Source organism: Pundamilia nyererei, unplaced genomic scaffold, assembly GCF_000239375.1.
Source record: "Pundamilia nyererei isolate P.nyererei 1_Seehausen unplaced genomic scaffold, PunNye1.0 scaffold00065, whole genome shotgun sequence".
In the NCBI taxonomy this organism is placed as follows: domain Eukaryota; kingdom Metazoa; phylum Chordata; class Actinopteri; order Cichliformes; family Cichlidae; genus Pundamilia; species Pundamilia nyererei.
This window is the reverse complement of record NW_005187466.1, coordinates 523,992-536,379: the sequence shown is the minus strand read 5'-3', so window position 1 is coordinate 536,379 and position 12,388 is coordinate 523,992. Positions and strand designations below refer to the sequence as shown.

At 39.2% G+C, this 12,388-nt stretch overlaps 2 protein-coding genes across 3 annotated transcripts in view; both read left to right on the top strand.

Annotated features, from left to right (window-relative positions):
- The first annotated feature begins 2,715 nt into the window (after nucleotides 1–2,715).
- LOC102196269 (guanine nucleotide-binding protein G(I)/G(S)/G(O) subunit gamma-10) lies at nucleotides 2,716–10,157 on the top strand. Its single transcript, XM_005735701.1, has 3 exons — nucleotides 2,716–2,943; nucleotides 3,474–3,600; nucleotides 8,553–10,157. Exons 1-2 carry the CDS (start codon nucleotides 2,854–2,856, stop codon nucleotides 3,597–3,599), a joined length of 216 nt encoding a protein of 71 aa, XP_005735758.1. The 5' UTR covers nucleotides 2,716–2,853; the 3' UTR covers nucleotide 3,600; nucleotides 8,553–10,157.
- A 917-nt stretch (nucleotides 10,158–11,074) lies between these two features.
- The window catches only part of LOC102195977 (afadin- and alpha-actinin-binding protein), a 4,513-nt gene continuing 3,199 nt past the window's right edge, over nucleotides 11,075–12,388 (top strand). Inside the window, exons 1-6 of one of the 2 annotated variants that reach the window (XM_005735700.1) lie at nucleotides 11,075–11,263; nucleotides 11,397–11,497; nucleotides 11,572–11,640; nucleotides 11,726–11,849; nucleotides 11,934–12,012; nucleotides 12,105–12,225. In XM_005735700.1, the coding sequence (XP_005735757.1) occupies nucleotides 11,215–11,263; nucleotides 11,397–11,497; nucleotides 11,572–11,640; nucleotides 11,726–11,849; nucleotides 11,934–12,012; nucleotides 12,105–12,225 (543 nt within the window). In that variant the 5' untranslated portion in view covers nucleotides 11,075–11,214. The remainder of the gene's footprint in view (nucleotides 11,264–11,396; nucleotides 11,498–11,571; nucleotides 11,641–11,725; nucleotides 11,850–11,933; nucleotides 12,013–12,104; nucleotides 12,226–12,388) is intronic. The other variant, XM_013911525.1, reaches the window with a different exon arrangement.

The following is a 12,388-nucleotide window of genomic DNA, read 5'->3' as shown; positions in this document are numbered from 1 at the left end:
CCTCCCTCCTGTCTCACAGGTGTCCCACTGACCGCCTAAAGGTGTCAATAGTTGAAAGCGGCTCGTCCCTCCGAGCTCGTTTCTCTGCTCTGCTCTTCCTGCTCCAGGGTCAATACAGAGACATTTATCTTCACTGCAGCCTCAGCCTGTGCAAAAAGGGGACCTCCAGCTGTGTAGCAGTGAGTTCCACATTTCACTTTAGCACTACTCCATAATCCAAAATGGTTTCTCTGGTTTTAATCCTATATCTTTATTCTCATCGCCTCTCTCCTTGTAGTCGTGCACAAGTAGGACACGCCGCTCTGTTTCCAACTCAGCTTCTATGAATCCCATCACCATTGGACCGATCACTTGTGAGTATGAATACAAATTTAGATTCAATACTAATGTTTAATGATCGATCTCAAATCAATAACCACCATTTCTTCTTTTTCTATTAGGGAATAAGTCACCTGCGTGAACTCATAATATCCAAGTATATCGCAAGGACATTCTATGAGGGCATATTCATTTTTTTAAATCCTTTTTTCAAATTCATTAAATATTACTATTTAAATAATAAATATTAATGCTGTGATATTGTACAATTTAATCAATAATAAAAATCAAGATGCATGTACTTTCTTTTGTATTTGTTTTTGTTTTCTTATTTGTATAAAAAATTGTTTGAATTATTGAACTATTATTATTACTATGTTCACAACTATTTTTCTTTATTACTGGGACTAAGACCATCTGTTTCAAAAAACACTGGGCTCCTCTCTGGGTCTAATAACCAAACCAGTTATAAAGTTTCACAGCATAAAAGGTGAAAAATATGATGAAAAACAACTGCTTGATAATCTGTCATTAAATGTAGTATGTGTCTCAATGGAGGATTTGAATGACTTTGGTTAACTGATAACTTTTCCTCTGGCGTCACCATGAGGCTGTCATTTGTACTACATGATGAAATTCAGGTCCGTAAGGTTTTGGTCAAGGACTGTTTCAGTGATCCTCTGTACACTACAACAGTGAATTTTCCAGATGTGAGTGAAGTGCAGATTCCAGCTTGAATTCAAGAGATTTTTACAAAAGTACCTCATTAACATCTTGACTTAAAAACATATATACCTATGAGCAAGATAACAAAGAGTTCACGAGTAGTCAAATAAAGAAGGAGTATGATCCAGAGTATACCACATCACCAGGTAATGTCATGGCCTTAGCATGTATGGTTAAGAATAGAAACAAGTTACTAGTGTTTAGTGATGATGTGACTCCTGGTGACGTGTACACCACTGTACTTTCTGCTCAGATTAAGCAAAATACTGCAAGAATTTCTCAAGGCAACGAAATGGGATATTCTTCAATAGACACGTCAGTCACCTGATCTGAAACCTAGTAGACCATGGTTTACATTTACCGAAGAAAGCCTGAAGCATTTGGTGATGTCAATGGGTTCTAAACTACAGGCAGTGATTGACAGCCTGTAGGCAAGGATCCTCTTGCATAATTAAAGTTATGTTGGTTTTTCCGGTTAATTTTGAAGTCAAAGCAAATCTTAGCAAAATCCAGACAGATAAGTTATGAAAGACTCACCCACTACACCCAACACCATTTTTACACAGGGCTCTAAACATACTTTTTGTTTGGCCGTTTTTACCGTGGAAGTCTGTGAGGACTGATTTGTTTTTCAAGCCATCCTGAAGTTACTCCAGGAACTACAATTTTTGGCATTTCCGTGTTGGCTCAATTTTTAGCCCTCGATTACAATGCAAAACAGTTATCAGATAATAGCTAGACCAAGTTTTCATGCAGTGACAATGTTCATGAGATATCACCTTCATACCGATACAGTACTAACACTAGAACTGTGCTTACTGTTTTAACAGTGCTGAACTAGTCTTACTAGCCAGTTTGATGTCACCCAGTTGTTAGTATGATCCTATTCTATCCTATCCTACACAACAGGACCATCCTATAGTATGGTCCTATTGCAAACACTCGAGGTGAGCATTTTTGCCACTTCCAACTTAGTGATTTGAAAGTGGATATGATGAGTGATGTGTGGATGAGTACTGTGAAAATACACACCCAGGGAGCAGATCTTGTATAATCCTGTCAGACTTTTTGAGTGACCATCATTTGCAATTCAAACAGACTTAATTTTAAGTTCAGTATGACTGGAAAGTATCAATTAAGCTCATAAACTCATTGGGAAAGTGTTTATTGAGGTCACAGATTAAGTGAGCCCTGGACCATTTTTCCATGTTCGTCTATACAAGTCTTTCTGAAACCACATGAGTCGCCCCCTGGTGGTAAAAAAAAAAAAAAAAGAAGGCAAAGGTTAGCACACTTTCACCTTGGCTTGGCTTTTCAGATCTGGAAGTTATGTCCGTCTTTCATGCTATTGTGTAGGCACCAAAATAAAAATCCCTGAATTACGCCCTGCTGTTGCTACACTGGATGTCTCCAACAAAACACTAGATTTGTGTTCAGTGAGTCATTTACCCTCACTTATTTTATTTCCACGTATTTTATTGTAGATATGGCTATCACACTGGTGGACGTTAAGTGATGTGATAAATGTCGTGGCTGAAGGTCACAGGATACCCTCGAGATCTGCTCTCTAGGAAACTAATAATAATGGTTAATGTTTTCAGGGGCGTGTCTCCGAGTTTACTTTTTGATTGACGGGTCTAGAGTCCAATCCAGTACCTCATTGGCGCAGCGGGGGCGGGGCACTGACCAGTGGACGATGTTTCCCCTCTCGGGTTTAGTTTGGAGCCGTTAGGGGTAAATTTCCTCTCGCTCGGTGGTGGCAGTTTATAAGAAAGAGCCTTCAACGTGTCTTTACCGACAGCCGTCGCCATGTCTAACAACAATGCCAACAACAACTTAGTTATCGCCCAGAGAGCCGTGAAGCAGCTCCGGTTCGAGGCCAGTATCCGGAGGATCAAGGTACGAACGAACCCCTGCTACACTCACACGCAAACACGGAAGATTGAGCTGTTCTTGCTGCTGAATGGCGGAGACCGACCGTAGAAGTGACGCTGTGTCCGTAGATTCAACAAAGTTGTCCACACTAAGTTACACTTAAGACTCACAGATTGCTTTCTGGTAGTTTAAATCGCAGCTACAAGCGAACAAGTTTCTTCTGCTTATTAGTTTGTTTTAGAAAGTCGCTATAAAGTGTCAGGAGAAGTGACCCGTTTATGGAATTTCTGAAAGTTAAACCTCCCTGGGTTGATTATCTTAAGGAGACTGTGAGCATAATCTGTCAAAGATACACAGCAGACACACCCGTTCGTGTATGGAACTGTTCCTTGCAAATGTTATGCAAAAAAATGAGCCAGTTAGTCATGTAAATGAGAGAGTGGGAGGTACAAAGGGTTGTAGCAGGAATCACAAATACTCTGTTTTTGTTTTCATGATCCCCCACCCAACACACACACACACACACACACTCACTCGTGTGTCTGGCTCTGCAGGTGTCCCAGGCTGCCGCAGATCTGAAAAACTTCTGTATGCAAAACGCCTCCAAGGATCCTCTCCTGATGGGCGTCCCCTCCAGTGATAATCCCTTCAGACCCCCCAAGTCCTGCTCCCTGTTCTGAGGTAGGCTTGCTTGCTCCTTCATGGAGGTTTCATTTGGTGGGGGTATAAAACTGTATATTTAATTAAACTAGGGCGGGAAAAAAATGCAGGGTTTTAACTGGGTCATAATGGATATTTTTCAGAATCAGAATCAAATTCTGATTCTGAAAAATATCCATTATGACCCAGTTAAAACCCTGCATTTTGGGGGGCATTTATAATGGACATTTTTAGGGGGTTAATGCATATATGGGTCACACACAGTTGAAGTAGATGGTATCAAATAATGTAGTGTTACCTTAAAGTACATTCCTGATATTTGATTAAAAAAAATTTAAATAAAAAAAAAAAGTAAATAAAATTAGTTGTAGTTTAAAATTGTCAAGCGGTGCATCGCTCCTCTGCTCAAGGAATGCATTTTATACATGTCGAGCTATCTTGCTAACACATCTGTTTTGGAGGAAGGTTCAGAGCCTTTACAACAACATCACAAGGAAGCTGTGTGGTAAAGTCACAGCAGCGCAAATTGCATGCATTACATTGCCACCGGAATTTGCATGGATTCAGTTGGTGACTCCAAAAATGCATAAATGTGTTTCTGTGTGTCGCCTTCATGCAAAGTTTGTTTTACGCTGCTTGACCTGAAGCTCACAGGCTAGAGCACCTTTCCGGTCAGTGAACTTAATTTAGCCCACAGACACTATAAAGGTAACTGGGGAAAATATAAAATCAAATCTACAATTACAGACAGTGAGTTTGGTGTCACGTGGATGTGACTCTGTCTCTTTGAATTTGGAGATTTTTGGCTGAGACTCACACAGAGTGACTTACAAGCCCAAATGTGATGAGTTGAAAGTATGGATGACTTTCAGGGTCTGCTTGGGATTAAAACAGTTTTAACTTTGGTAATATCTCTTAGTTGGAGAAGGCATGACTGTCTAAACAAAGCTCTGAGTCAAACATCACATCCAGATTGGTAGCAGAGTCCTCAATGTAGGAGAACCGGTTTCCATGATTGTTTTCCAAGCTACAGGTCAGGTTTGTGGAAATGAACAAAAGGACCTCAGATTTGGAATCACTGAACCAAAGTTTTGTGACATCAAACATCTAACGTCATAGAGACCAGTCTTAGCGGCATCCAATGTCGCAACTTTGGGCACGTGATTGAAAACCTTTTTTTTTCCCTCCCACAGCCCTGTTTGTTCTTTTCCATGTTATCAAAAACAGCTTTAATTTTACAGTTTTAGTTTACATACACACACAAAAATATTAACTAAAGCTTAAACTAACTTAATTAAAGCTTTAAGTACAAACATGAAGGACTCTAGCTTTTCATGCCAGGAGTTACTGAGGTTAGCTGCCTTCAGCCTGCAGCAAAGTTTACAAGAAATCTGATGAATTTAAAGATGCCACAGTAAACAGTGGCATCTCACTGTTTATCCTGTGCCTGTATGGGATTTCTGCAAGTAGTCAGTCATCCTGATGGTGTGCATGTATTTGGACTGGTTTTAATTTATTCTAAATAAAAGAAAGGCTGGAGATCAGGCGGGTTGATTAAGGCTGTGAGGGTTTTCATTGTAATTATGATTGTAATTACAATTGTAATTGTTTTCAGGCTTTTAGTTGAGATAAAAGAGGCTAGTTGGGCTGGTCGTATTATACGCACGTGCCCCTAAATATGCTTCACAGTCCAAATTTTTCTATTGTTGGTAAAAGTGAATTGATCATGCTGTTGACTGTGAAGGTTCTCAGTCATCCAGGTCATCGTAGTCAAAGGAGCTTGCAAAGAAAAGCGTCTGGACTTCTTTAAGTTACTTGAAGACGTTTCACCTCTCATCCGAGAAGCTTCTTCAGTTCTAAGGTCAAATGGTGGAGAGTCCCAGATATAAACCTAGTGGGAGTTTCCCCCCACAGAGGGACAAAAGGACCCCTGATGATCCTCTAATCGCCTGAGCCAAGGTGTGAAACTGGGTGTGGGTCCCAATCAGCCAGAGTTTTGGGTGAGTTCATTGTGAAACCTGGCCCCACCTTATCATGCGAATTCCTGAGATCAGATGGCCCAGGATGTGAGTGGGTGTTAAGGCGTCTGGGAAGGGATCTCAAATCATGCTGTTGAGCACTACTACAAACACTAGGGTTGCTCCACCCAGCCTTTGGGGCAAATAGGCTAGAATATAAACAGACTATGAACAGGCCGGGGCGGCTTTTTTTTACTCGTCCTCGCCCTTCAAAAGATTTTTGTATTTGCATATAGTTGTGTGTCATCAGCATAACAGTGGAAATTAACAGTATATTTACACATTATCTGACCCTACAGAAGCAAATGGAAAGAGAATAAAAATGGGACAAAAAAACACATTAAGTTCAGTTTTATTTCTTTATCGACACGTGAGTACATCCATTTAAGTGTATACTATCCATCAGTCTTCTTAACAAATTTATCCTGTTTAGGGTCATGAGTGGGGGCCTATTGTAGCTGTGGACAGGTCACCAGTTTATCACAGCACTAATGCAAAGATGTTCATGCCTGGAGCCAGCCAATGCAGGCACAGAGAGAACATGTAGACTCTATACAGGAGAGCCCCAGCAGGTCAACGGATTAAAACCCCAAATATTTTCGCTGTGAATTGATGGCGCCAGCTGCTGCACCATTGTGCTGACCCATTTATTTTAATTACAAACATCCAAAAAACATCCATAGAACCATTGTTTTACTGAAATGTTATCATTTGCCACCATATTTTCTCAAACGTATTTATGTTTTACACAAATGACAATGTCGGCATTGCTTTTCCCACAGTTTCTCCAGCACTAAGAATATAAACCCAGTACAGCTATACTGGAGTTTTCACTTGTCTGTTAAGGTTGGGAGTTTTCCAGGAAATTACATCAGGTTGCCAAGCTGCATGTGCTACTAAGAGCACATGAAATACTTTTACTTGTCACCACAGGAAAAGGCCAAGTGTTGATAATACTTGTAATGATGCCCCTATTTTATTTACCTGTTTCAGTAAGGCTACAGTACAAACCACCCAGAACATTACTCCCACACTCAATGCTGTTACACTGTCATTATTTTTAATTATTTTTGGTATCTACACAAAGCATGATTAAGCATTCAGTAATATTATTGCACTTCCAAGCTTCTTAAACCTAAACCTAATTCTTACTTTAAACCTAAAAACTTTAAAACATAGGTAGAGTAGTTCCCTGTTAAATATGTGAATTAATTAAGTCACTAATTTTAGTATGAAATTTAAAACCAAAGTTAAGTGCTTTTCAATGGAGGCAAATGGACTATGTAGTCTTCAAAAATGTGCAGAACCAGCAGTGACAAAACTGAAAATACAAAAAAAACAAACCCATAATTACAAAATAAGAGAATCACGTAGACATAATAAAACTAATAAAAGACAAAATCTGCTTTTAAAAATGTCGAAAAAAGAGAAAATAAAAGTAAAAGGTACAATAGTCAAATAATATTTTAAGTAAGAATAAGTAAATAATATTTGAATATTTTATTTAAAATAGTTCAAATTAAAAAGTAGAAAAACCAGGTAAGAGATCAACATAGCATGCAGTACTTGAAGTGTTGCTTCATTTGTTTCTTAAAGCTTGCTTTATTGTGTGTTACAACAGTGTGTGTGCTTTTGTGTTACACAAAAGGAAGCAATTGACAAAAACTTGTGTTTTTGTGTTATTTCTAACATTTTGAAAAACAAAAATGTGGTTTAAGCAAAACACTGATAAGAACAAAATATTATATCCAAGTACTCGTGTTTTTCTTTTGGCTTGGGCTAAAACGTATTCCACTAAACAGCAAAAACCCTAATGCTGTCTGGCCTGGTCAGATATGCATGTGTTTGACAGCTGAATGTGAGTTGACTATATAAACAATTAGGAATTTTCCTGACCTTAATGTTTCCGAGAAAAACCAACAGTGGTGTTGTCATTGCTCTCCTCTGTGATCTTTCTGTTATCTGGCTTCATTTACCCTAACATCATCAGTCAGGCTGAGAGGTCACATGCAGCGTGTTGACACAAAAGATAACAAACACAAATAAGTCTGTTTAGCAGCAGAGTGGCTGATTTTGCAAGGATAAAACTGTGATATTAGAAAAATATGAAGGTTACACACATAATACAAACTGAGAGCAGCTGAGTGCGTGTCCACTTGTTTAGTAATTTGTTTAAGCACTTTTGTAAGTAAGACCAGAATAGACCTACTTTGTTAATAAAGATTGGCCTATTTGAAGTCAAAAAGGAAAGTTGGCAATAAAACAAAAGATGACTGTGTAAATAAAGCAACAATATAACATTACACATAATGTGGTATTAAGACTTGGTAAGAGAATCTTACAGATTATAATAGTTGTTGTTTTAGTTCATCCTTTCAGCTGCAGCCAGAGTAAAGAATAAAACATACAAACCAGTGCTCTGGTTTAGGAGCGAGCATTAAGGCTTTTAGAACAATGAAATGTTTTTCAAATTGTTTGCAGCCAACAAGGAGGGAAAAAAAGAAATAAAGATGGTTCTAAGAATATTTATTGTATGTATGGATTTATTATTGATGTTCATTAGAGAAAGACAAAAGACTTTAGATGATGATTTAAAAAAACAAACAACTTTTGGTCCTCCTACTGTCTACACACGGAAGTCTGAGTGATATTCTAGGAATGCTGAAGCTGTTCTCTGTAGAACTGGTTGGTCCGTAGGCAGTGATTTCATACCTTTTTTTATCTCAAATTTCAAACATGCACTCATCTGGAGCAGGTTTATTCTGCAGCATAAGATACCATGGTGATGTACCTTGGTACCGAGTGAACCACCTTCATAACACAAACTCAGAGTTTTAGCATGCATGTAAATCATTAGATGTCATCAGATGTGTTTTATTGATTTACTGATTTTTGTCATTTTGGCCTGCAGCTTAACTCTTTTTTTCCATGTTTCTGTTTTTTTTGTGTGTGTAGTGGAAGGAGACGCGGAGGATTTCTGGATCTGTTCTTTGAAGGCTTTCTTCACTTCTAGTTGTTGCCGCTGTAGATCTACCTGCAGCACCTCTTGGGATGATGCACACAGGGGTCGGGGTTTTGGGAGAGGGGAGGAGGGATTATGGGGGGCAGTTATTCCACTTGTTTGCCAAACTAATGGCTTCATAACTCCAATCTGTTACATAAAAGCAGGTCTAAACTCTACATGTTTAAAAAACAAAAAGTTGTTCCTCACACTAACTTGACTAATGATTAAGCCGCTCTGGGTTTACCTAGTACTTAACATGTCCACTCTCCATTTACTGACTGAACAGTGTCTCTTTCCAGTCAGTGAAATTCAGCCCATGTTTAACGGCCAGTGCAAGTGTAACTTCCTCTTGTATTCTGCGTAACACGTGGAAGTACAATCAATCATTAATTTAAAGCAGGTGCTGCTCAGCAATAGGAACATGTTGTTATCCACGCCAAGTGTGTCATTACAAAGCACAGACATTAACACTACAGACACAGGACTAACTCTATATGTGGCCAAAAGAAACTGCTCATGTATTTGTGATTATGTAAAAGGTGTTTCTAATAATCTGATTTACGACACTTTTAACCTCTCGCTTTAGGGCATGTGATTGTTCATTAACATTTTGTCCCGCTGTTTTCTGTATGTATGTAAGAGCCCATTAGACGTGCTTTTACCTGCCTGTATCTGTACCTGTCTTTAATTTAAAAACACATTATGGCCTTACACAATTTGGATAGTGGCAGAAATTGAATGTATATCACATTAGAAACATATTTCTGATAATGTTTGTATTTAATGAATCTACTGCAATGACTTGTTGCAATAGTTGTTTTCCACACTGGAATCATTTTACTATCAACCAAAACCTTCACTGCTGTTAGTCTGTATCTTTATAAACGTTGCTTTTGTGGGAAGCCTTCAAAAGAAACTAAATTAAAAAAATATATTTTTTTTTTGAACACTGAAAATCTGTATGCTATGTTTTTGGGTTTTTTTAAGGAAATGTTAATCCTTTGCACAGATAGCATAAGAAAATGATTATTATGAAGTGTCACTTTTTTTGACTTATTGTACGACTCGCACATTAGCAGGTCAGAAGGTTCAGTCTCAGGTGTTTTATAGTCAAAGTGAAAAGACTGAAGGATATGCAAGCATCAACATTTTCCAGATCATATATTGTGTAAAGTGCATCTGAGGAACAGAGAACTGCATCAAGTGTGATGCTCAAAAGTTTGATGTCATTTTGAAACGTGGTTTCACTTTTTTAATCTGATATTAAAGCCATCTGAACAGCTGAATATGAAATCATTTATGATTTTTAAATGAATATTTAGGGTAGGCATGCACTGACTCAGTTCCAGTGACCATCTGTCTTGTATGCAAGTGGCATGTTTCTACGTTAACACAAACTTTTGTGCACTAGTAAGTGTCTGCCCACATGTCATAAATCTCCAGGATCTCACCAGCATCAGTATGTCATGTGTCACCTCTATAAATCAAGAAAAATATACTGATAACGGCAGTGTCTTCATAAAAAAACAAACAAACAATAAAATAAATGTTGATAATGTGCTGCATTTGTTCTATTCATGCATTTGAAAACAAAATACAGCACCAAGCTCAAAGTCACGGGACAGATGACGAACACTGTGACTTACAGCAGTGTGACACTGCAAAGACGTCTCAAATTATCACTGCTGCTCTTGTTCGAGGTACTGCTTTTAATTTGACATTAAACGGAGAAAAAAAAACATCTGGATTTCTTTATTGGCATTCAGTCGATACATTACAGATGCATTGCTGAACGAAATTATGAACACAGAAAAACAAAAAGGGGACCATGTAAAAATGCTCTAGTGCAGCTGTCAAAAAACATTACATTTATATAAGAAACCTGAAAAAGCTAAGTCGTGCTTAGGTTATTGTACTACATCCATTTATGATGTACATTATGAATTTACCAGTCTGATGGCAGTTGGGTAAATTCACATTATACTGCGATACCTTTTGCCTGAAGGCAGGAGGGAAAACGGCCAGTGACCGGGTGAGTGATGACCGTCACGATCCTTTTTGCCCATGAAGGGCAGCGTTCCTTTGCCAGATCCCCAGATGGTGGCAGTGAGACCCCGATAATCTTGTCAGTGCCGTTCTTTCTGAGACACTGCTACTCATGTTGCAGACGAATGCAACACTCTCTGCGGTGACTCTGTAGAAAGTGGTGAAGCCCGATGGGTTGGGATGAGTCTTTTTTAGCCTCTGTAGGAAGTGCAGGTGCTGGTGAGCTTTGACACTGGAGGAGGTTGTCGGTCACATGCACCCCCAGGAATCTTGTGCTGTTCAATCTCCACAGCAACAATTTGAGAAGTAGTAGTGGAATTTCTTTTATAATAAGTAGTTTGATTGAATAATGGTCTAAAGCTGCAGTCTCCTCATTCATCATCGTCAGTGATAATTAACAAAAGTGCCATCACCTGTGAACACAGGCTGGACTCACCTGAGGAGGTTTTGCTGCTCAGGTGAGAGCCTTTGTAAAGTTATATATAGCAGCGTTTCCTAGCTGTTGTGCACATCAATTAGAATTGTAAAAAGATCTACCTTTTGCTATTATACGTATACTGCAGCCAGATGGCTTCCAGGTTTGTCCAAAGAAAAGACGACAGACAGGAGTACTCAGGTAATGACATCCTCTTTCACTTGAAAGAACATTATCTAAGCTACCAGACCACAGATTTATTTTTAAAAAAAGACATTTGTATTCATATTTCACCTTATCTCCACCTACTTGCTTTTTTTTGTTTCTCCTGCAGACTCTCATCTGTTTAGGGATCCCAGTCTCAACCCTCTAAATGCGCACCCCCAAAGCGCCTCCTGGTGGGCTGATAGGGAGGAACAAGGAGACTCACTGAGGGTGTGTTACAATAAATTTAAGAGCACAGATTTGTGTTTCAGATTAAGGAGACAAGGTGAACTCTTTCCCTCTAGGAGCAGCTAAAAGAGATGGATGAGCATGTGGCCAGGCTTCAGGACATGCTGAGATGTGAGCGGGTCAAAGTAAGATAAAAGCATGTGAGGGTTTTCTAAATGAATGCCTTCATATTCATTTCCAATTCCTAAACTATATCTTTCCACTTGTCAGTGCGGCCATCTGCAGCTCCAATGTAACCAGCAGGAAGCGGAGCTGCGACGGCGAGAACTGCAGACCAACAGACTGAAGGAGCGACTGTCACAGATGACTGACAGACATGGAGAGAAAGGACCAGGTGAGATTAACCCCAGCAGTTTGCTTACCTCTTAAATATTTCTCACATCCTGTAACTTTCAACCCGTTATATTTTTCTATCCAGCCATAGAGGTGCTAAACTTTCCACCTGGAAGCCGGGGCAAAAAAGAACAGCCAGTTAAATCATTCAGATCTACTGCGAAGTACGTTAGCTGGTTATTTTCATGCATTTTCTGATCTTGGACTCTCATCAAATTGCTCTTCCTAATCTTGACTTGCTCTCTCCAACTCGTAGACGAGAAGAGGCAGCACTGCGTCTGATGCTGGAGCGAAGAGAAGCAGAGCTCAGAGAGGCGATGAAGCTGCGTCACAGCCTCACCACTTTACTTCATGCACTCAGAGTCGACATGGAGCAGGTGGGCAAAGGCTTAACTAACACCAGAGATGCTGAATAAGTGATGTTGAATGAACTGATCCAAAAACGGTCAAATGAAAACACAATCCCACCACAAGATCCTTTTAGAGATTCAATCCCTGCTGCTGCAAACATTTGGAATGATACACTAATGAACCTTATAC

Bases quoted from the DNA above. Each gene is read 5' to 3' on its own strand.
- LOC102196269 (XM_005735701.1), top strand. From the start codon at position 2,854: ATGTCTAACAACAATGCCAACAACAACTTAGTTATCGCCCAGAGAGCC. The intron at 2,944-3,473 runs GTACGAACGAAC...CTGGCTCTGCAG, and splicing joins CCAGTATCCGGAGGATCAAG to GTGTCCCAGGCTGCCGCAGA.